This window comes from Artemia franciscana, chromosome 6, assembly GCF_032884065.1.
Source record: "Artemia franciscana chromosome 6, ASM3288406v1, whole genome shotgun sequence".
In the NCBI taxonomy this organism is placed as follows: Eukaryota; Metazoa; Arthropoda; class Branchiopoda; order Anostraca; family Artemiidae; genus Artemia; species Artemia franciscana.
In genome coordinates this window covers 12,878,236-12,903,782 of record NC_088868.1, presented here as the reverse complement: position 1 = coordinate 12,903,782, position 25,547 = coordinate 12,878,236, and the positions used below count along the sequence as shown (strand labels likewise).

General features: G+C 35.3%; 1 protein-coding gene across 4 annotated transcripts in view; it reads left to right on the top strand.

The window, feature by feature from the left end:
• LOC136028069 (beta-alanine-activating enzyme-like) overlaps positions 1-25,547 on the top strand; it is a 133,123-nt gene that overhangs the window by 33,915 nt on the left and 73,661 nt on the right. For all 4 annotated transcript variants that reach the window (XR_010617733.1, XM_065705676.1, XM_065705673.1 and 1 more), the window contains exons 5-7: positions 4,307-4,663; positions 17,750-18,012; positions 23,633-23,883. Coding sequence is in view for 3 of the 4 variants with exons in the window: in XM_065705676.1 (XP_065561748.1) it covers positions 4,307-4,663; positions 17,750-18,012; positions 23,633-23,883 (871 nt within the window). In the remaining variant the exon portion in view is untranslated. The remainder of the gene's footprint in view (positions 1-4,306; positions 4,664-17,749; positions 18,013-23,632; positions 23,884-25,547) is intronic.

The window sequence follows — 25,547 nt, the reverse complement described above, 5'->3', positions numbered from 1 at the left end:
AATTCTTCATATTTATGTATGTCTTCATACATACATGTATGTGTATGTATGTATGTATTCATACATACAGCATTATGTATGTCTTCATGTATGTATGTCTTCATACACACATGTATATGTATGTATGTATGTATTCATGCATACAGCATTATGTATGTCTTCATGTAAGTATATCTTCATACACACATGTATATGTATGTATGTATGTATTCATACATACAGCATTATGTATGTCTTCATGTATGTATGTCTTCATGTATCTATGTCTTAATACATACATGTATATGTATGTATGTATGTATTCATACATACAGCATTATGTATGTCTTCATATTTGCAGCTATATTATGTTAGTATATGATTTGAAAAAAAACAAAAAAATATGCCATTATTTTGAAATTAATGAAGCAGCATATCCTACCGTAGGTTAAAAAAAATTATATCCAATCCCAGTGTTTAATAAAGACTCCTAACTGCTTTTTTTATTGAATATAAAAGAAAATGGGTATTGAATGCTATAAGCCTACACCCAACAAGCTAGTTTGGACAAAAAGAACAGAGAAAATGCTAAGAATTGCAGGAGAGGGATTATCTGTTAAGAGCAGACAGAATTACTCTTACATTAGTTTTTAAGATCTATTATTTAATGTTCATTTTCAACTTGAAAAATTAGTGTCGTTTTTACGGTGTTTACCCATGTATTGGTTCCTTTGAAAGGATATTCAACAGACACAACTTTTGGGAGAACCTGGTTAACTATTGGTACATCAAGGCCTAAATTTTTAGCAGTCCGGTGCCATAAATGTTAAAAAAAAATCACTACTTGCCAGGTTTCGAACCCACATAACTCAGTAGGTTGTTTGAATTAATAGTTGCTAATAATGTGCTCGGAAAATACCTTTATTTGAAAGAAAAAAGTTCTACTAAACGAACTTTAACCTAACTTTTAAATTAATAGGAAGCCAATTTAATAATGGAACTTTCACATCAGTTCAATGCATTTTTAACTGTAGATATAAAGGCTTCACAGCTAAAGAATAGTGTTTGTGGATTTGAGTTATGAGACCAAAATCACATGTACATGCTAAGGAACGGAGTTTAAAAAATTTCCAATTCAACAATTGTGCACACAGTAGTGGGAAGGGAGAGGGTAGTTTTAGCATTTTATGCTGTATAATTTGCTCTGATATAAATTTGTGTGATTAAAAATTATTTATGATTTCCAGGAAATTGTTCCACGGCTCCAGGACAGGACTTAGTCTGAATTTCCCTATCAATATTACATCAATAAGGCCTGGATTCCCAGAGCTTATATGAGTTATAAAAACTGATTCAGCCACTTCTCGTCTAAAACGCTTAAATTATCAGAATTGTTTGCCTACTAATACGTATAATGTGCTTTTGTTTCCTGTTGCTTCTTTTTAGGCTTAGTTACGTATCAGTATACTGATGGGGCCCAGGACTAAATAAGTCGCTTTCAAGTTTCAGGTCTATCGGCTCTGACGAAAGAAACAATTTTTATTCCAAAGCATTGAATCTTGCAGTGCATTTTAACGTTTGGTCCTAAAATAAAAGCAAAATAAAAAGGAATTCAAAGGAGAATATCCTAAAAACTTGTTGATGCGGAATTTCGACCCCTATGTTGGGGTCTGCGTAGCTGAACTTTTGTCCTCGAGCTATTCGCCTCTTTATAGTTATTATAAAATTAATTTTCTTTTTTTTTTTTTTTTTTTTTTTTGATAATTTTGATGTCCAATTTGACATCATCGTTTTTGTTGTCAGAACTTTCTGGTATTAATTCTCTGTTCTTCTCTTCCTTTAGAGAGCACAAATCGTCAAAACTAAGTTGATGCGGGATTTCTAGTTGAAAACTAGTGTGGGAAAACTAGTTGATACGGGATTTCGACCCCCCTATGTTGGGGTCTGCGTAGCTGAACTTTTGTCCTCGAACTATTCGCCTCTTCTTTATAGTTATTATAAAAGTAATTTTCTCATTCAATATTTTTTTGTTTTTCGATAATTTTGATGTCCAATTTGACATCATCGTTTTTGTTGTCAGAACTTTCTGGCATTAATTCTCTGTTCCTCTCTTCCTTTAGAGAGCACAAATCGTCAAAACAAAGTTGATGCGGGATTTCTAGTTGAAAACTAGTGTGGGAAAACTAGTTGATGCGGGATTTCGACCCCCTATGTTGGGGTCTGCGTAGCTGAACTTTCGTCCACGAGCTATTCGCCTCTTCTTTATAGGCATTATAAAATTAATTTTCTTATTCATTTTCTTTTGATAATTTCCATGTCCAATTTGACGTCATCGTTTTTGTTGTCAGAACTTTCTGCCATTAATTCTTTGTTCTTCTCTTCCTTTAGAGAGCACAAATCGTCAAAACTAAGTTGATGCGGATTTCTAGTTGAAAACTAGTGTGGGGAAACTAGTTGATGCGGGATTTCGACCCCCTATGTTGGGGTCTGCGTAGCTGAACTTTCGTCCTCGAGCTATTCGCCTCTTCTTTATAGTTATTATAAAATTAATTTTCTTATTTATTTTCTTTTGATAATTTCCATGTCCAATTTGACATCATCGTTTTGTTGTCAGAACTTTCTGGCATTAATTCTCTGTTCTTCTCTTCCTTTAGAGGGCACAAATCGTCAAAACTAAGTTGATGCGGGATTTCTAGTTGAAAACTAGTGTGGGGAAACTAGTTGATGCGGGATTTCGACCCCCTATATTGGGGTCTGCGTAGCTGAACTTTTGTCCTCGAGCTATTCGCCTCTTCTTTATAGTTATTATAAAATTAATTTTCTTATTCATTTTCTTTTGATAATTTCCATGTCCAATTTGACATCATCGTTTTGTTGTCAGAACTTTCTGGCATTAATTCTCTGTTCTTCTCTTCCTTTAGAGGGCACAAATCGTCAAAACTAAGTTGATGCGGGATTTCTAGTTGAAAACTAGTATGGGGAAACTAGTTGATGCGGGATTTCGACCCCCTATATTGGGGTCTGCGTAGCTGAACTTTTGTCCTCGAGCTATTCGCCTCTTCTTTATAGTTATTATAAAATTAATTTTCTTATTTATTATTTTATATATATTGATTTTTTTGTTTTTCGATAATTGTGATGTCCAAACTTACATCATCGTTTTTGTTGTCAGAACTTTCTGGCATTAATTCTCTGTTCTTCTCTTCCTTTAGAGAGCACAAATCGTCAAAACTAAGTTGATGTGGGATTTCTAGTTGAAAACTAGTGTGGGAAAACTTGTTAATGCAGGATTTTGACCCCCTATGTTGGGGTCTGCGTAGCTGAACTTTTGTCCTCGAGCTATTCGCCTCTTCTTTATAGCTATTATAAAATTAATTTTCTTATTTATTATTTTATATATATTGATTTTTTTGTTTTTCGATAATTGTGATGTCCAATTTGACATCATCGTTTTTGTTGTCAGAACTTTCTGGCATTAATTCTCTGTTCTTCTCTTCCTTTAGAGAGCACAAATCGTCAAAACTAAGTTGATGCGGGATTTCTAGTTGAAAACTAGTGTGGGGAAACTAGTTGATGAGGGATTCCGACCCCTATGTTGGGGTCTGCTTAGCTGAACTTTTGTCCTCGAGCTATTCGCCTCTTCTTTATAGTTATTATAAAATTAATTTTCTTATTCATTATTTTTTTTTTTCGCTAATTTTGATGTCCAATTTGATATCATCGTTTTTGTTGTCCGAACTTTCTGGCATCAATTATCTGTTCTTCTTACCCTTTAGAGAGCACAAATCGTATAAAACTAAGTTGATGCGGGATTTCTAGTTGAAAACTAGTGTGGGAAAACATGTTGATGAGGGATTTCGACCCCTATGTTGGGGTCTCCGTAGCTGAACTTTTGTCCTCGAGCTATTCGCCTCTTCTTTATAGTTATTATAAAATTAATTTTCTTATTCATTAATTTTTTTGTTTTTCGCTAATTTTGAAGTCCAATTTGACATCATCGTTTTTGTTGTCAGAACTTTCTGGCATCAATTCTCTGTTCTTCTCTTCCTTTAGAGAGCACAAATCGTCAAAACTAAGTTGATGCGGGATTTCTAGTTGAAAACTAGTGTGGGGAAACTAGTTGATGCAGGATTTTGACCCCCTATGTTGGGGTCTGCGTAGCTGAACTTTTGTCCTCGAGCTATTCGCCTTTTCTTTATAGTTATTGTAAAATTAGTTTTCTTATTCATTAGTTTTTTGCTTTTTTGATAATTTTGATGTCCAATTTGACATCGTAGTTTTTGTTGTCAGAACATTCTGGCACTTCTCTGTTCTTCTCCTTCCTCAGAGAGCGCAAATCGTCTTTGCTATGTTGATGATGAAGATGTTGAGGAAGTACCTTCCTCTCGAGCGACAGGTGATGTCGGAGAGCTGATTAACGGCAAATTGTATTTCCGTGGAAGGAATGACGAAATCATAAAACGATTTGGAAGAAAGGTTAGCATAACCAAGTTAGAGAGCCTTGCTTTGGAAACAGGACTTGTCCAATTTGCTGTTGGATTGATTTATGGCGGAAAACTCTATTTGCTTATCAATGAAAACACGGAGAAAAAAGAATTCATGCGGATATTACTTGGGAAATTAGATTCCTATCATGTTCCTGATCACGTTTTGCAACTTCGAAATTTTCCGAGAACAGCACATGGTAAGTAGTTACTATAATACTATTATTTAAACATTGTGTTGATAAAAAAGAATATAAAATAATTTAGTCCACTTTTTGCGAAAAAAATAACGAAAGGATTTAATCGTCTGTAAAGAAAAATAGTGTGGGTATTTCTTTTAAGATTCTATTGGAAAATGCTTTTGAATAGCTTTTTACAGCTTTGGCTTTTAGCCAAAAATTGGCTTTTCAAAAGTTGACTTTTTTTATAGATCTTAATATTTGATGCTTCAACGAATAGAAGTAAAGTATGTGATGACACGAATATGTCAAATGGTGGTTTGATCAAAAGGTTTTATCTCAAAAAGGACATCCCAGAAATTTTTTCTTTATAAAAAACCAATATTGGCACCGTATTTTGTCTCCTGTTGCCCCAATCAAATAAAAGTAAACCAACCGATATTTGAGACAAGAAAAAAGGTTTCTTAATATCTTCAAAATAAAAATTTCTGTCAAAAATATTTTCTTTCGAATTGTATTTTGTTTCATATACTATTTGGAAAAAGATTTAAGTTTTCTTCTGTTGATTCTATTTGAAAATATTTTTGAAAACATGAATTCTTCGACAGATCATTCTCATGGAAATTTAAATTTAGTCGTGAAGTCAGCCTAGTAAAATAAATTTATATTTAATCAGCGTCAAAAAATATATATTTTTTTTTACTATTTTGAAAATCCTTATCTGGATTTTTTGACGATTTAAAGCGAAATGTGCAATTTGACTCTTTATAAACCCGAGTAAATTAGATACTTAGGTTTAAAAAATTTGATTCATGTTTAATTTCGTTACATTCTCGAATATTTTCAGTTTTATCAACACACGACAGTATTTCTGTTGCAAATTATTATTTTTTTTTTTTTTTATAGAAAGACATTATACCGCTCGATGTCTATAGAAAGAGCTATAATTATTCGCTGTGCGAATTTTTGTTCGGTTTCAATTTCAATTCGAACCAAGTATTTTAAATCGTTGTCTTTGTTAGAGATTTCACTTCTTTAGTTCCTATATATCAAAAGTTTTTTTTGGTCCTCATTACAGTTTTAAAAAATCGTCAACAATTCTCCCGCAACGATTTGCATCGATTCCTTAGTTCTAAATTATTAAATCGGTTCATTAGATCTGAATTATTGAAGCTTCTAAGAATATCACTAGTCAGACAATTAGTCAGACATTAGTCAGACAATTCTACCTTACTTTCAGTAAGCTGGGCTAATTTCAGTTCGAGCAAGGGGTTTTAAATCGCTGTTGTTATCAGTGTTTTCACTTCTATGGCTTTTCTTGTAGACCAACCGTTTTTCAGTCTCAACCACAGTTGAATAAAATCTTCTGCAGCCCTTTCTATTTGCGTCATTTCGTTAGTTCTATATTCATTAGTTTTATCGGTTCATTACTTCCACATCATAAAATGGCTTCATCGGTTAGATAACTCGAATATTCAGTATTCGGTGGTATATCTCTCCAACTCTATGAGAAAAAAAAGTGGCAATAGCAGTGTGTCAACTGAGTGGGGGGCTCCTTCCCTCCACCCCCCCCCCCCCCGAAAGAAGTTTTTTACCCCATCTAGATTTTGAAATACTTTCTTTTGGGATTTTTATTGAAAGATGGCTTTTTTGGTATTTTTCATTGAAAAAAAAAAACAACAAAACAGCCCCTTTTTTTGATTTAAAAAAAATACATTTTTGTATTTTAAATGTAATTTTTAAGGTCCATCTCTTATTTGTCAACTCATTTAAAAAAAACAGCCGCCTTTCTTGATTTATAAAAAATTTATTTGTAAATGTATTTTTAATTTCCATCTCTTATTAGTCAACTCATTTGATTCTCACGGATTAAAAAAAAAAAATACATGTCAATTCATTATTAATCATCTCATTGATTTGAAAAAAAAAAATTAGCCCCCTTTCTTGATTTAAAAAAATGTATTTTTGTATTTTTAAATGTATTTTTTAATTTTCATCTCTTATTAGTCAACTCATTTGATCCTGATGCTCCAAGCCTACAGAGAAGGCTTTTCATTATGTTTTTACATTTTACCAACAAAAAATAATTGACAAGGGAGTATGAAAAATACTTTTTTGGTATTTTCGTTGAAAAGGGGTTTTCATTGAAATAAATGAAAAAACGACGAAATTGCGCCCCCTAGATTTTGGAAATACATCCCCCTTCACTCCTCTCCTGACTCATTAATTGACGCCACTAGGATAAAAGGGAATTTCCTCATCCTGTTAAAAATCAGTTTTAATTTCCAGCTCTTGTTAGTCAACACCTTGGATTTGATACTCCAAGCCAAGAAGGAAACTTTTTTTTTATTTCATCTTTAACGAAAAAGAAAATAATGGACAAGGGTGTTAAGATTCTTTCCTCTAGACAATCTTTTTGGCTCCTTCCTTTCTTGGGATTTAGTAATCGTTTCAGACATTATTCGGAGTGACAAGACGAAGATGACAAGACATTTCACTGGATTAGTCGTACAAAAGTAATAGCACTAGTAACACATTTTTGTTTATTCTAGACAATTGCGAAAATTTAGAAGTTGTCTTACTTTCAGGATTTATTCTTGTCAGGTTTACTGTCTAAACTGTTGTATACATATAGACCTTGCCTTTATTCACGGGGGTTCTCGACCTTGGCTATTTAATTCACTGCAATTTTCCCCTTCTCTTACCTAAGTGCTACTTTCTAAGCTTTTTGGGATTTAAGGGGAGAATCACTTGATTGACTCCTAACTTTGTATTTTCACAAGACATTCATAAAAATTAAGAATTAATCCCCCTCCCCCCAATCTCTAGGTAATTGAGATTTTCAATGAAACTGTGTGCAATGCATTAAGCCTGAAAACTTCTGAGTTGTTTTGCATTTGGAAACTCTAAGATAAGTAAAATCCTGTTTTCATTCGCTGTTTATAGCAAGGCTGACGGTATAATGTTGCACCAGTAACCAGTGTTGCACCAGTAACCAATGTTGCACCAGTAACCAGGTATAATGTTGCTGACGGTAACCAGTCAGGGTGCACCCAGGGCGATTCGGCATTGCGATAGTTGCAATGAGATTTCACTAATACCGAATTTTTGTTTGCGCTTTATTTGAGCCAATCAGATTTTTTGTTGAACTATATAATTGGGTTAAAATTTCAATGAAAAATTCTGATTGGCTCTAATTAGCACTATTTAAATCCAGGTATTAGAAAAATTTCATTGTGAATAGGCCTTATCATAGTTACAACTGATAAAAGGGTCATCTTGAATAAAATGTCGTTGTTTTAACTAGTGTAGTATTGAGAGTTTGCTATTCCAGGGTATAAATAGTTGCATTCTCCCAATGCATATATTTTCCAAAATAGTAAAAAGCTCTTAATCTAGAACTTTACAGTATTTTGAGTTTTCTCATTAACTATTCAAAGTGTTGCATGGCTTCAAGGAGAACCTGCCCCCCCCCCCAACAAAAAGAGTTTGAAAATTTATTGTTTCCTGGCAGGTGTAGCTGGGGTTTTGAGCACCCAGAGACAATGTCAGTTCTGGTCCCACTATATCGAGGTGAGCATTGATTGATCATAAGTTTCGACAAACTTGGCAACTTCGCCTTAAAAGGGCAAATGATGTGGCAATCTGATGTATAAGAGTAGCTTCTTCATTTTAGATATATTACTTTTCATATGGGAATTTGTACGAGGTGTTAATTTTTTTTTTTTTTTTTTTTTGTGTAGCAAACGACCATTTGATACATGGTAGCATCAAAAGTGTGCTTTACTTTATATAGATAACAATAACAGCAAATACAATAACAAATAACAAATAACAGCAAATAACAATAACAAATAAATACAATAACAGCATTTTCAAACTGACAAAGGCCCGAAAGCAAGATTTATCGTGTCAACTAAAAGGCGAGCTGGCTTGCGAAGGCTGCTTTGCTTTCTGTATGACTTTCGTGAACAGCAGAAAGATATATTCCTGAGAAGACAATAATCGGGTTTACTTGGAAAGTGAATCCAGGCTACTAGTAAATAAATTAATAATTTTGCGAAATGAGTAGTGTTTTTGGAAACCTCACAGAACCATAACTGGAAATCAAGTGCCGATGCCAATTTACAGAGCGAAGTTGATTAGGACAATGGCTAAGTTTTAAATGATTTAATTTTTCAGTTGGTCTTCGCCATAATTTCTTCAAAGCCGTATTATAAGCCAGTTTTGTTTCCTATTGCATATTTGCTGTTGAAACAGGGCCTGTCGCGAGTATCCTCCCTTCTATACATTAATATCGTCATATCCATGTCTTCTTTTATTTCAATCTAGGCATAAAATAAACATCTAATAGAAAATAACTTTGTTAATATCAGGTTTAGAATAATAACAAGTTTTTCTTTACCTGCCACCTCAGAGGGGTTTTCATCCATTTACGTCAAATGAATAAAAAATCAATTTTATTCGTGTAACAGATATTTTCCCCAAGTTTTTACATTTTTCTTTTTCTTTCTTTGAAAATCAGATGCAAAAAATCATCCTATTTGTTTAACAAATCGGCTTACCAAAACAAATATAAATTTTAATTTTAATTTTATAAATTGTATGAATAATGACTTGACTTACTTGACTTAAAGATCCTGCCAAAATGCTTTCGGCGTCGAGAGTGATGCTACGTGGTGCCTCCATTTAGACCGGTCTCTTGCAAGGATGTGGACGTCCTCCTGAATATTTTGCCATGGCTAAGAAGGCACCTGTCGTGTTCTTTCATATGGTTAGGGGACGACCTCTTGGGCGTTTCCGCCGTGCAACACAGGATCAAAGTCAAAAATCGTTCGTGCGGGAGTGTCGGGTGGCATGCGATGGAGATGTCCGTACCAGCGTAGTGTTCGTTGGGCGAGTTGGACTGAGAAGGGTGTTTGAGCAGTTAAAGCCAGGAGGTTCTCGTTGCTAACAAAATCGTGCCAGCGTAGTCCTTCAATGCGGCGAAGATGCGTTGTTTGGGCTATATTTACGGTGATAAGCACAGACTGAGTGGCTGGCCAGGTTTCGGCTCTGTAAAGAAGCACGGATCCCACCGAAGCATTGTATATGCGCATCTTGGTCCTACGGCTGATAGAAGGTTTCCTAGAAAGGGCACTTAGTCTTCCCACTACTGCTGAGGCTTTGGCAATTTGGTGCATTAGATCTTTGAGGATTGATCCGTCATTTGAGAGGATAGAGCCAAAGTATGTAAATTCCTCAACAATCTCAGTTGGTTTGTCACTGACCATTAGGACTGGCGGGGGACGCGGTGAGTTACGAGGCTCGACAAACATCACTTTTGTCTTCTGCCAATTAATCGACAGCCCTATCTTTAAGGCTTCATCAGCAAGGATCTGTAGGGCTTCTGTGAGCTTCGACGGTGAATTGGAGACGAGAGCAAGGTCATCGTCATAGTCAGCGTCTGAAAGTACTCTATCGCCGTAATGCAGCTCAGACTGGAGACGGTTTATGGTCCGAGTCATAATGTAGTCGATGACACAATTATATAGCTGTGGAGCAGCAGCACAGTCCTGACAGACTCCAGTATTGATTTCAAAAGATGGGCTGCATCTGCCATTGACTTGTACGCAGCTCTCAGTCTCTTCGTGGAGCCGCTCGAAAAGGTTGCAGTACTTCGCTGGTAGTCCCGTTGTTTTCATTATGAGCCAATTGTGATTGCCGGTCGACAGAATCGGAAGTAGCCTTGAAATCGACAAAGGCAACATATGCTTTTTGTCGAAATTCTCGAGTCTTTTCTATCAGCTGCCGCATTGTAATATTTGCTCCACGGTAGACCTTCCTGGCATGAAGCCCGCCTTTTGGATTCTTCGCTGGCTTCTGAGGAAAGTGGTACAGAGATCCAAGAGGGTCATTACGAAGAGCTTCCCGGGCACAGAGAGGAGTGTGATGCCACGATAATTGGAGCAGATTCTGCGACTGCCTTTCTGTTTCCAGATAGACAGAATGATGCCCACTCGCCAGGCTTTTGGAATCCCTTCTGTACGAAATACCGTGGCGAACAGTACTTGGAGCAGGAGAAGGGTCGCTGCCCCAGCATATTTCAGCAGTTCTACAGGGATACCACAGACTCCTGGGGCTCGGTTATTTTTCATCCGTTTTCACACTTTCACACGGGACCTTAGGGGTGCTAGATGCAACTTGAAGAAGGTCAGGGTCGGGCTGGCTAAAACAGTAAATAGTTATTTTTAATAAATTACGTTGTCTGGCGGTATTTTCCTATAAAATTATTGACAGATACATACATAAGTGTATTTAAAAGCCAAATATACAGCCATGGACACAGTACAATAACATAAACGAAATATGAAGAATGGATTATCATGAAATCAGATACACATTTAATTTTAGTTGTCAAAACAATTGACAACTCTTTTTTTTATTTTTGCTTTGACGAAAATCATATCTACCACATATTTTTATTAAATCTAGATCGAATTAAAATTTAGATGCACTGAAGTGGTGACATTAAGATTCTAATTTGATACTTTAAGCTTGTTTTTACTGTTGTTAGCCGTCTGTATTTATCCCATACTTTTACAATAACACCTTCATTTTTAATTTCCTCTCCGAGAGGAATGTTTCCTAGGGAATTCATTAACGGCAACATTCACTTTTTTATGACCAAGGTTATAGTAACAGACAAATTAAATGTTTTCGTTGCTATGTTAACACTATGTCAAGTTCTATGCATTTTTCCAAAACAAACTATGAGTATAGTTCATCTAAATTTAATCTTACCCAATGTTCAAATATGAACATTTCTGAAAATCAATTCTTCTTTGCTAATAGTCTTCTAACGGAGTTTAGCCATTAACTGGACGTATCCGCTTAAGGTGCGTAGGAAAGACTCGTCATAGGTCAAACATATTTTGTTTGACTCCTCAAATGTTGACCCCTCCCCGTCATAAACAAAACATATTTTGGCTCCTTTCAACAGTGCCGTCAGGAAGTTTACCAGGGAGAGCAAGTACTAACAAGTTTTGTTTTCACCATCATCTGTTTTGTGTATTTCTCATTTTCCTGTTTTACATCGTTTATACGTCTTATTGTTACACAGTGGGGTTCCTACAATCCCTGATTCATCTTTGGCAGTGTACTTCTAACCCAAAAACTATCTGAATGGCTTTGTACTGTATACCAAAATAAAGCCCCAAAATTTAGTTACACATTGCTCCCTTTATAGGTTCTTGTTTCCTTGAATTCTAAAAAGAATAGGAAAACGGTTTCCACAAAATGCTTCAAAACCTCATTTTCACTTTCCTATAGAGCTAAGAAAATATTAGTGGTGCCGTTGTGCCTTAGGCCAAGGGAAGCATGTGAAACTTTTTCCGAAAATCAGTTGTTTTTTGTTTTGTTTTTTTTTGCTAAGATTCCTATAGAGAGTCTTTGTTATTCATTATAGTTAAGCATAAGAAGTGTACACTCCTGTCAAGAAGCATCCAAATTGGTGGAAATACAGATTAAAGCACGGGGAATCTAATGGGGACGGGAAGTACGTTGAGCGGGGGCTCTAAAGCACCTTTACGAGCGCCCGAAGTGCAAAAAAAGCGCAAGTTTACTAGCATCTCTACAGAAGCATTAAAACTTCTGAATATACATTTTCAGATATGATGATTCCAATGGTGGCTATGTAAAAAGTAAAGGATCTCTCTGAAGCAAACAATAGAGCACTAAAAAAAAAATGCAAGATAGGAGCGCCTTTCCTATGTAATACTAAAACAGGCAAAAACACAGTTTAGAGTACTAGAATTCCTAGGATTACAAGCAGCAGCTCAAGTCTGCGCGTCAAAGCACAAATTTGCAAGCTCAAAAGCGTGCAAAAGTTGCAAAACCGATGGAAAGTTTGTAGAAATTCCGGAAAAAGTGGTAATGTAGTACAAAGTATGGGGAACCCAATAATAACAGGTAGAAAGTCGAGCGATTTCTTTATAGCACCTTTGCAATCACTGAAAAGTGTGCTTAAAGCGCAAAAATCATCTGCTTGTTGCAGAAAGCTCTTATTTGGTAGAAACACGGTTTGGAATACCGAGAGTCTAATGTGTTGAAAAGAAAGTGAACCTGTAAGCCATAATCTGGTCCTGGCATGTCTTAATGAGCGCTTCAAGCGCGGAAATTGAAAAATTTAGTTTCTTAAAACAAGGAATAATTCGAAATGACATCGAATGTGCAATACGAAGCGCGATTTAGAGCGTCCTGCAGAGCCCACGACGCTTAAAGACACGAAAAGACTTAAGGTTTTCGAACACAGATAGAGACTTTCATGGCACTTTTTCGGAGATATGCAACCAAAAAAGTCATTTCCGTTTGCTACTTTAGCTAACTTGTCTTGATTGCCATTGTTATTGGAACATTGAAAACAAAATAAGGCAAAAATTATCAAATAATTTGGTACTTCGCAGAGATATCAGATCACATGTTGAACAACCGAGATTCTAAGTTTGGCTTAAGCCTCAAAAGAACCCGTGGCAAGAACGAAAGTCGGTGTACTCAGGTGAGCTGCTCTTGCAGTTGCAGTGCCCAGAGCATTACTTTTTGCAACTGCATCGTATAAGCTCTGGGAAGGCAACAGAAGCTTTGGACAGGGTTGGTTATCGGGGAGCCCAAAGCCCATTGCTAGTCTTTTCCCATCCTTAATCGCTGGGGTTCTCTTCGGGAATAATGGCAAGATGTGAAGTGGACCATACCTGGGCTTGAATGTAAACGCGTCGATTGTGCTGGTTTAGCGCATCATGGGTTTTCAGAAGTTTTGATGCTTTTGAAGCGAGGCTAGTAAACTTGCGCCTTTTTAGTGCTTCGGGTGCTTTATAGGGCGCTATAGAGAAATCGCTCGACTTCATACAGAACACCATTGGTTTCCCCATATTTTATACTCTTTTCCACTTTTTCGGAGTTCCTCAAAACTCTCCATCGGTTTTGTGCTTTTTGAGCGCTCAAATACGCGCTTGGACAGAGAAACTCGAGCTGCTTCTTGTGATAGTCAACCTTCTAGTAATCTAAACTATGTTTTTGCGAATTTTTCTATTCCATGGAATAGGCGCTCCCATTTTGCGCTTTACGCGCTTTTCTTAGTGCTCTATTTCGCGGTTCAGAGCAATCCTTTGCTTTTTATTTAGCCACCAATGGAATCTCCATATCTTAAAACGTATTGTCATAAATTTTGATGTGTCTGTAGAGAGACTAGTAAACTTGCACTTTTTTTTAGCCCTTCGGGTGCTCGTAAGTGTGCTTTCGAGCGTTCCCTTGACATGATTCCCGTCACCGTTGGATTTCCCGTACTTTAATCTATATCCCCACCAGTTTTGGTACTTTTAGCCTGAAGTGCAGGATTCTAGTGATATTTTTCCATTAAACGGTCCTACTATTAGGTGTATTTATGGAGACTTATTGGCTGGTAAAAAAAAAAGACTGGAAAGAAAGACAAGGATTGGCGTAAAATATGGTTCAGCATCTTGTTTCATATTACACCGAATCTTTATGTACTGAAATGATGCTCTGTACCTTTATAGACCTTTTCTTTGATAAGCCCTAAATGAAGAGCTTCCAAACCAGTACAAAAGCACTGTTGTAAAATGTTAGAAATGTCAGATGTGCCCTTTTGTCACTACATAATGCTGCGGGAATGACGTTGCACTCAAGTTCGAAAAGGAAATGTTTTTACTATTCCTTATTCTTGTCTCATTAGCTTGATTCTCAGTTGATCTGTTTTGCTTAGAAAGCTTGAGCCATAATGGGTCCTAATAAATGGCACCAAGACCTCTTAGGTTGTATAATTTGATTAAAACGCCTTTAACTTTGAAATGGGGTTTTTCGAAATTCTAAATTTAAAACATATGACTTACCATGACCATTAGTCCTTTAGAGCCATATCAATGTCCGTGAGTTTTCAATGTTCCACCACGACCATGTCTTAATTTGTTAAGAGCTTTAATTCTTGATTTACCATCACAAAGGGATTTTTGATTTTTAGTCCAGTAAAACTACGAAAAAAAAGGTCAAACCTTAGAATGTGAACAACAGAAATGTATTTGGCACCAAGATGTTCAAAATTTTGCTTAATAGTATATCCAAAATCGCTGGAAATTGTCCCTGGGGAAATACTCCTTTTTCAGGAAAAAGAAGGGGAAGTGGGAAATGTCGAATTTTAATTTCTGCTATATTTTCCAGACTAAAAGGTTGCTTCTTATTAATTCATTTCTGGAAAGACAAAAAATGACTTCAGGATTGGAAAATTACATTACTTAGTACCCCATTCCCTCTCTAAACGAGGTCAGAAGGGGTTAGAAAACTGGGATTTCAATTTGTGAAATATTCGCACGCAAATAAACACCAAAATTTTCAGAAAAAATCGCTGAATAACATATCCAAAATTACTCGAAATTACTTGTGTAGAAATACAATTTTTTAGGGAAAGGAGGGGGTAACCTCGAATTTTAATATGCAATATTTTTTGGATTGAAAGTTTTTTTTTCTTGTTAATTTTTGTTCGGGAAGACCGAAAGTGGCATTGGAATTGAAACATTATATCATTTATTACCCCATTTAAACCCTTAGTGAAGTCAAGGGGGGTGAAAAATTGGAATATGAATTTGGTCAGTATTTGGTGGATTGAAAGTTCGCTTCCTATTCGTCTTGTCTGGGAGACTGAAAATCATATCAGAATTGAAAAATTACATCATTTAGTCCCCCATTTTCACCCTAAGCAATTTTCTCAAAATTCAAGATTTTCCCCCTTTTTTCCGTGAAAAGGGGTATTTCAGCACGTGCGAATCCAAGCGACTTTGGATATGTTATTAAGTGAATTTTTTGGACATTTTAATGCTACAAACATTATTGTTGGTCAAATACCAGGTCAAAACCGTATTTTTACTGGGCTTTTGATAATGTTGTACAATTTTGATCTGTTGTGTAGCTTCTTCAGAGGTTTTGTGAGGTTCAGCTCACAAAATATCTCCCCCGTGGAAAGTATCCCCCTTCCTGGGAAAAACACCCCCCGTGGATATTACCCCCTGGAAAATACCCCCGCAGAAAATACCATCCCTCTGGACCCCTCCTGATAAATATCCCTAGCTGCTTAATTTTTTGACACAGATACAATACAAAAGAATAGCACTCCCTCTCTTACTGTCCCTAGTAACGTTTTGACCAATGCAATATATCATAATTGGTATATTGCATCACATACCAATTATGTTATATACAAGATACTATAAAAAGTATAGGGAGGAGATTACAAAAATATGTACTATAAATTCGGTTGTGAAGCTTCTTGTGATAAATTTTACTCTTAATGGTCTTACTGTTATTTTCGAGGAATCCTTGTTTCACAAAGCATGAAGAGGGTGGGGTAAATGTAAAAAAAAAAACGCAGAACCTTGACAAATTCAGGTATACGAAATATTTAGATAATCGTAGAAAAATCCATTAAATTTCTAGATCACAACAGGGGGGCTTGAAAGCTCCCTGAATCCATGCCTACGCATTTGCAACTCATATGGACTGATTTTACCATCATCGACAAGCTCTTCACAGTCTTACATATCAAGGCTTTTATTTCGAAAGGGACAGAGGAAAACTGAAAAAACGCATATTACAAACAAAATATATAAATAATATTGAGCAAAATGGGAAACTCGTTAAATGCTATTATATAATAAGAGGGATAGGATTAAAAAAAAAACTCCGTTCCTTTGCATACCCACATGCTGGTTGCAACCTCGCTTCCTCTAATACTTTATGCATAAACTTATGAGCTGGAAAATTTAGAAAAAAGACTTGTTTTAACAACCTTAATTGCCACATGGTAGAATTGGTCCCGGATAGTCATTTTACACTTCTTCAAAAGGAATTTTAATTTCTGTATGCAACCTTTTGGAACTTTCTGCAAAGCCTTAGGGTTCCGAGGAAACGCTAGGAGGATATAGATGAAGATAAAAGTTTATTTTAAAAATGAATCTTGCCGAGAAAACTGTCGAATTTGCATTTTATTTTAAAAAAGGTTAAAAATAATTGTAGGATTTCGAACAAACAGATACATTGACAGGCTCCAAAATAAAACCCAAACACATAGATGAAGGCTAGTGAAAAAGATAAAACTCAAAAAGAATAATATGAAAAGAACTAGTATCGTTTAACCATTAGATAAAGGACGATAAAACACTTCCTGTACCTTTTTTTTTTACTTTGTGGAACAAGAATTTATTTTTAACACATCGAAGAAATTTAAATATTTTCAAAGGTATACCTATAGGAGCTGGTTAAAAAGATCCCATTCTCCCTAAAAAGATAAAAGGAGCTAACAAAAATTGACTAGACATAAAGTAACATCGTTCAATTTTTTTAGTAAATTAGGAATAATAATCTTATAAAAGTATCTTCCATTTTTCAATGCGGTTTTTGGGTCTCCTTCGGCATATCATCTTGGAGGAAGGGAGGGTAGCTTGTAACCCACCTGAGAGGCTAAATGGTGCTCCATGAGGGGCCATTAAAATTTTATGGGTTTTCACTGTAGTTGCTTGTGACCAGTTAAAATTAATGCTAGACAAAGTATGACAAATGCAGTTAATTTTGGGAGGAATGTGCATAGGTAATTTTCAGATTTGGATGGGTCAGTAGAACATTTCAGGAGCATTGCTCTTGGAATTGGGGCAGCCAAGCAGTAATTGTTTACTTTTTTTTACTTTTTGATTGCTTTATTCGAATTAGAATGGTCCTAACTCAAATAGGGAAATTGAATCGACCAAAATGAAAAGAAATTACAACGAGACTTTAATTGTTTTCAGATCAGTGTTTTCACTACCAACAAAAATGTTGTGAAAACGTTCGCAGAAGCATCATTTTCCTCATCACGTCATTAGTTTCGTTTCCTTCTTTTTTTTCAATACAGGATATTTTACAGTCTGGTCCTTGAACCTGGATTTTTGGACGAAATTTAAAATTATAGAGTATTTTTTTCATTCACAGTGAATGAGCCTGAACGTTTATTTTACATCTCACCTGGTTTCCCATGAAATGGCATCTAATAGATGTTATTTTATTGTAGTAATAATTGTAATTACTTTTAAGGAAAACTCGATATGAAAGCACTGCATAAAGTCATAGAATCGCAAAAAAACTTAGTTGTGCCATCTAGTGACGAGTTGAAAAGTTTCCTGCAAACCCATTGGTGTCTCTATTCTCGAAATGATATACCGCCCAAAATGGAAGACAACTTTATTTTGGTTGGGGGTAATTCAATAAGCTGCATCCAGCTTGCAACAGTGGCCGAAGAATTTATAGGTCAACCTTGTCCAGAGTTTCTAGATATTCTGATGAATAAATCCTTTGAGGTAAGTTGTTCTGTAGTACCACACATTCGTTCAAAGAATTTGGAACTGGAACCAAAGGCTGTAGAAAACTAATAAGACTGGAAAGTGGAGTTAGTTTGTGAGAAGAATATCATCAACATTATCTAGCATATTAGAGAAAAATAAATAAAGCTGATTGTAAAAAATACTGCTACTGCTAACAACTCACTGCAGTACCAAGCCGACTGAGGCCAATACATTTACGTACGCTCCTCCTCTATCCCGGTTTATTCATAGCCTCTCTCTGTACACCCAACCAAGAAGTTACAATTTCTCTTAAATATGTCCTTACGACATCCTCCCATCCCATTCGGGGACGACCTGTTTTCAGTTTGGCCCTAGGTTGTTGGCCGAAAAGGATGATCCTTGGCAATTTGTCATCCTTCATCCGTAGAACGTGCAGTAGCAATCTAAACTTTTCTCTCATTTTGTCCCTAATAAGCAGGGTTGAACCACGTTTTTGACGGTTTGAAATACGGATTCAACCACAATTTACTATATGAAATACGGTCAGTCAGACCGGCTCCCAAACCAGTTCGAAGGCAATTTCTATGGAAAACATCTAACAAATCCTCCTAGCAAATTGCGCCCTGACTTTGGAACCATACTTTACCACTGTCATCATTGTAGCTTCCAATATTCTAATCTTGGTTCGTTGACTTATTTTCCGACTCTTCCAACAACTGTGAAACAGTGAAATAGAAATTATAAAAATTAAACAGAAATAAAAGTCGTATTTAATCTGTGCATTGCATGTAAATAGATTAACTGCCACTGAAATTAGACTTAAACTATACTATATGAAATTATATGTAATAATAGATAAATTGTAAATTGAAATAATTTGTAAATATTTAAATAATAATGCAAATATATGCAATAGATTCCAAAACTCAGCCAACTGTACGGTATTTTCTTAGTATTAAAAATAATTTGGAAAGGAAGAACATTCAAAGTGATGTGTATAGAATAACTTATTTTGTGGAAAAGTTTTTGCTGATTGCAGCAAACCAAAATTTTATATTGAGGCAGCTTATTTGACATATTGTTTGGAGCTGTAGGCTCAGTGATGTATCATGAACTTAGGTGTTAAGCACTTTGTTCAGATGAGAGTTTTTCTTCGATGATAGGGTTGTCACCTCTTTGTTCTACTTATTTTTTTATTCTCTTCTTTATTTTTCATTGATAAAGGTTTTCTTGTGCTGACTGAAATATTTAGATTTTAATATTTTGCTAAATTCACTCTCTTTATTAAAAGTTTTACCCTTTGTTGTATATTTCTATCCTTTCACGTTATTTACAAAAAAAAAGTTGATTAAAAACTTCTACTGTGCCAAATTCCCGAATTAGTTTTTTTCTTCTTTTACGTTAGTATCAATAGGGATTTTTAAATTAAACTATTGTGAATAGGATGTAGTCTGAAATCTACTTCTTCGTTTTTGGCTTATGCAATGCACTTAACAGTTATTTTGTTTATGCAACTGTAATATGATGGGGAGTAGAATGTGGTGCCAAAATAGTCCTTCCAGTGGCGTCAGTTCACGAAAATTTAAAGGGGAATGTATTTTTAAAATTAAAAGGGATGCACATTCTTCATTTTCATGGTGATGCCACAATAAGTGGCATCACTTATTGATGCCACTAAATCAGGCTTTATTATTTTATCTAGTTCTTTGTCTTAGTCAATGGTTTTGCCCGTTGTTATATAAATATGCTTTTGTTTTTACTTATAAATGTAAATAATTATTATAAATATCATATAACCTAAATTTCTTTATTATTTATAAATGTAAATAATCTAAGAAATTATTCACTGAGAGCTATTCCTGGAGCCTGTCGAAATTGTTCAGGAGGGAGGACCTGAATTTTATTCTTAAAAGGTGTAAGAGTAGGATAAAACAGTTTTATTTTTAGCAGGAAAGAATCATATTCATTCCAAACGCTGTCTAGTTCTGCGCTTTAGGTATATTTTTCCTTTTCAAAAGAGGGGGCAAATGCCTAACTTTAGCCTCTTGCCTCCCACTGTTACCGAAGATGATGTGCCATTTAAAATGCTCTCATACAAAACAACTCAGCACAATTGGACACATCTAAGCAAGTTTCATTTTGATTCTTCGTTTCCAGTAAATTTTGCACAAGATAGCAGGAAATTTGTACGAAATCCATGTAATTTTATGATAGAGTCGAATGTGGCGACGAAATAATCCTGTTTATTAGTTTATTTGGTTCTTTTTGGCTTAGTAGAAATTTTTACCTCGTTGCAGTATAATTTTTTTTTTTTTTTTTTTTTTTTTTTTTTTTTTTTTTTTTTTTTTTTTTTTTGTAATACCTGTGAGCCTATAGAAATTATTCGGGAGTGAAGATCTGTGATGTATGCAATATAGGACCTGCAATGCTCAATTTTGTGCTTTTTATATTTATTTTTTCTTTTAAGGGGGAGGGAGAAGATTCTCGATCTTTACCTTTTTCTTCCCCTGCAGTCACCCAAGGTGATATATTCTTTAAAACATTCTTCTCCGTTTTGCAACCCTTACCTGATATTTTGAATAATGTACCCCCATAAGATAAGATGAGATTTTATTTCTGAAAAATATGGCTATCACAGGCCCAAATGGGCGTAGCTCGTACTTTGGAGTCAAAAAGCACGCACAAAGAAGAAACAAGCCAATATAAGTAAGAGAAAAATGTTCAAAACGTTAAAAAGGTTGTAAAAGAAAAATATTAAAAAGCAGTTAAAACTCGTAGAATGAAAATGGAATAAACTAAATAAAAATACAAGGACATTTTAATCTCGTGACAGAAACCTACAAAACACAAATTAGCCAAAAAAACAAACAAACAATACTTCCCTTTTATCTGGGTCCACAAAGCTCCAGATAAAGTTTAATTTAAAGGTTTTAAATTTTTTGTTTCTGTGGGAGAAATGTCCTCTTTTATAGCATCCTAGAAGGTGATCTATGCCTACAACCACTTAAGACAAAGCTTTAAAGGCAATGATTTATATTGCGAAATAGGTGTGTTTGTTCCAGGGACAATATTATTGAAGGGAGGTATCTAAAGAGAGGTTATGGGAAAGTAATGAAGATCCGTGAGTACGTCAAGATAGAGTAAACGGTTTCTTATAATTCAGGAATACGTTAGGATTCTAATACAATCAAGCTAAGTGACTGGTAGGTAGGCTGTAACAAAAGTGATCAAGTAAATTCTGGATGCCATAAATTCAGAAAAAGGTGGTTTTAGGGGAAAGAAAGAGGACACTTGACCTGGGTTCAGAAATTTTAGGGGCGCAAAATTTCAAATAAATAATCTAACGGTTATAATCAGTTTGTAATTTGGAAATCTTATGTTTATTAAAATAAAGTAAGGGTTAATGAATGAAAATAGTTTTTAAATTCTTAATTAATTGATAAAATAAAAATAAGTTAAAAAATAATGAAATAATAATAACTAAATTAAAATAATTGATAATAATTAAATGATTTAGATAACAATGAAAAAATTAAACAATAAATTATTAATTAATTAAAAATAGTTTGGTTTACCAATGAAAATTTTATTTAACTTTGGCTTGAAGATTTTATGAGAAACAGGAGACGGGCGCGCTAATCAAGATTTTGCCCCGGGTGCGAAAAGCCAGAACAGCCACTACATAAAACTTAGTACTGAGATAAATTGAACAGTATAAAACCTATCCTAAATAACACATTTAGCCTCATGTTTAAATTTGTTTATAAAGACCCTTTTCCTTTCCCCAAGCTAATTTAAGTTTTTTTTTCTGGGATAAATTTACATGAATTTAAATACATGATCCAAGGGAGCTTGACTCTTAGACTGGGTCGTAATTAATGGAAAAAAATGTAAAAAAGGCTGAGATTGGCGTTTTTGTTTGTTCGGAATTAATTTATCATAACTTGGAAGTGCACGCAACTATAACAAATTTATCAACACTTCTAAGAATCAATTTACAAAATCTTCTGCTACAGTACAATCTTTAAAAGAGGGCGAAGTCAACTATGCAAGTCAAACAGTAAGGATCTCCTGAATTCAGGCAATTCGGTACCTTGGGGTTATTGTTGACCAGAACTTAAGTTGGAAAGCTCACATTGCTAACCTAAGACTCAGACTGGGGAGGAACGTGGCTGGAACGCATCTTTTCAAATCCTTGTTCCTGTTTCAGCTCTAAGATCAATCTGTATTTCCCTTGTTCATTCTATATTAATTACTGTTCAGTTGTTTACCTGGATACGATTCAGTTCTATATTTTTCCCATTAAACAGTTGCAAAATAAAGCTATGGGAATCCTTGCGGTGTTATTTTATTCGCTAGTATCTCTCCTGGCAAATCTCCAACTAGGTTTATAGTGTTATTTTAATATCATTCCTGTTAAACAAATCTGGTTGCGTCCATTTCCTTTGCGTTCTTTTTTTTGTAGCATGCATCGCCCAGTCTTCGAGCTATTCCTCTGCCTGGGGATGGTATACTAATAGTTTTGATGGTATTACATCTAGTTATAATAGTCTAGCCGAGTGGATGGCACACTGAATTATTCTATGTCATTCGGGACGAGGGCTCGAATACTAGTATCACCAGGGTTTTGGTGAAGGTGAGTAGCTTTGCTCTGCAAACTCAGCCACTGTGAGTCTGGGGAGTTTACGGTTAAACAAATTCACGTGAAAAAATTGAACTTGAGATACCAAGTGAGATGGAAAACGTCTGGTCCTCGTACAAATACGAATAAGTAGCAACAATATAAGAACTTGGACATTAAATAAGCTGATTAAGGATGTTCTCAATACTCAAGTTAATAAGTGAAAATGAATTAACCTAAGAATTGTTGCCACCAAATGGCTGGTATATTAAATTATTGAATTTTCTTCATTCATTTTCTCTGCTATTCGACTAAGTTAGCAACGCTACAAGTTTTTCGATATATGAGCAAGTATGTCACAAAAAGGGTATAAATTTAGCTGTTTCTGGTCGGCAGTAAATGGTCATATTTTATTTATGCCCTTGCCTAAATAATCGTACATCCTTTTTTTTAAAGTATCATTAATGATTAGAGAATGGTAGCTTAAGTTACTGTTTATGGCGACTGAGTGTTCTCAGAGGCAGAGGGCAGACCAAGTAAGATTTTTGAAAAGTTTTGTCTTTGCAGAATGTTAGCTCCTGCACTTCATATTTTGTATTAGATTCCGCCAAAAGAAGAATGGTTTGTTCCCTTAATCTTGAAACTAGTTTACGAGAGCTATGGGGGCTCAGATCGACCCTAATCCGCCTCGAGTGGTAAGTCAAGTCACACGAACATATTCTGATCACTATGAAAAATGTGGCAATCAAATTTTAATTTTTAACCAAAGAAATGTTCAAAAATTGCATATTTTATAGTTTAAATGTGTATTTTGTCTGACTTCTGTGAACACATGATGTATATGCATTTCTTTTTTTCAAACAATTTTCATAATTGAAAAGGAATTAGGATTCAATTAAATATAGAAGCAATCATATTTATTTAATGTTGTCCCAGGTGGTATATATGTTGACGACGCGTACGCTTAAATGTTCTTGGGTAGGCCCAAAATTGAGTTCTACCATATTTTTCTAGGACATTCTTGACTACCTTGCGCTGATCTTGAAGAACATATCAGATAGTAACAAGCCCGCAATTTCCACATATCAGACGAACCTACTACCAAGTCCCCGTGAAAGACAATTTCTAGAATTATTTCGAAGCAAGAATGATTGTGCAATATTTGATGAAAACTATTCTGATGGTTCCCTGGTTATAATGGAGGAATGGAGCTGCAATATGAATAAATGTGTAGATGCATCACCTTTGCTGGTAAAAACCCATGAGTAAGCTTTTTTTATGTGAAGACTCATATCCACGTGAATTATTTGAAGATTTATCGCCAGTGTAGATAGTTTAATAGGTTATTACGCCTAATATGTTGTGTTTAGCTTATATACAAAATGGGAGTTCTTCAAAGACAGCATTTCTTTATCTTGAAAAAAAATGTCAGTAACTATTCTGGAGCTGGACTACCACTTAGTCCTGAGCTCGGAATCTTAGGAAAATTGTGTGCTTCAAACGTTACTCTTAAAGAGTATAAAATGCGTATACATTATTAGTATCTAATACATTAGGATTTGTTTTACCCTTAATGAATATACGGGTATTGTTTCATTCTCAGTTGCATCCCTGTTCTGGTGGTCTCAAGTTGCGATGGTACCACCCGTACTGGTGACCAGCTTAACTGAGACCACTTTTGCTGGTGACCACCTGTAACTAACCGGACAGCTATTGTTTCAGGTATCCGGAATAAAACAAATTTAATTTTGTTTAAGTAAAAGCCCATTCATTCTCAACAATCTAGGTTCATTATTGATTGTTTGCTTTTATGCTGAAAGGGACTCGTTTCTTCTAATTCTGAGGGTATATTTATTGGCTAAGCTTTCAACCTATAAAAATCTTTAACGGAAAAGTAAGTTTCATCTTTGCTCTTTGTATCGACACCAAGAGGGTAAGCTTGTTACCTACGTTTGTGGCTAGTTGGGATAAATCAGAAGATATTGGTTTGGTCGGCCGGAAGATAAAAGCATTTCTGGGATGTTCTTTTTCGACCAAGTTTCATGTTGGTAAATGTATTGGTTGAAATTCAGGCTAAAATTTTTACGTCCGAAAAGTTATACTTTACCGTTGCATCATGATTCGTCCCATTACAAATCCTAAGTATGCTGATGCTAGTGTTTGAGTTCTAGCAGTGATAAAATTAAACAGAAAACTATTTTTTCAACTGAAATTAATCATCATTATACAAACTTAAAATGAGCAGAAATTGTTTTGTATATGAGGTGGGCTGCTCCGTCCTCGTTCTTCACTCTTTATGTTTAAGCCTTAAAGTTTTTTCAGAGTACTTCTTATTCAAATTTAATGACTCTTGCGTTTCGGAAGTCGCTCTTAAAGAATTGGTACAAAAATTCAAACTTTAATGTAAAGTATGAGGGTTTAAGAAGGGGCTGCCCCCCCCCTTCTGCTCATATAGGAACTAGTTTCTGTTCAATGTTGCTCCTTACTTTCGGCTGGATAAACTTGTTTTTTTTATAATTTCTGATAGTTTTCAAGTCATGTTAGGAACTCCTTCCCCTGTGTAATATTTCCCTGGAAAAATCCCCCGAGAATCTTTCTTTCCCAAAGGAAAATTTTTCCTGTGGAAAATCCCCCCGCAGAAAATTTCCCTATATATCCTAATAACAAATACTATATGTAAACAATGGGAAAATTCCACAGATTACAGCCCTTTCCCCAGGGGCTGTCTGGGTCATGCTATCCCTAGAGGCCTAGTTTTTGGACTTTTAAACTATTATAAACCAAATGACCTTTTCAAATTTTCGATCGGATGTCTTTGGGGAAAAGGGGGCGTGGGAGGGGGCTCGTTGCCCCCCCCCAATCTTTGCGGTTGCTGAAAAGGGGCGCTAGAACATGTAATTTCCGTGCAAATGAGCCCTCTCACGATCTT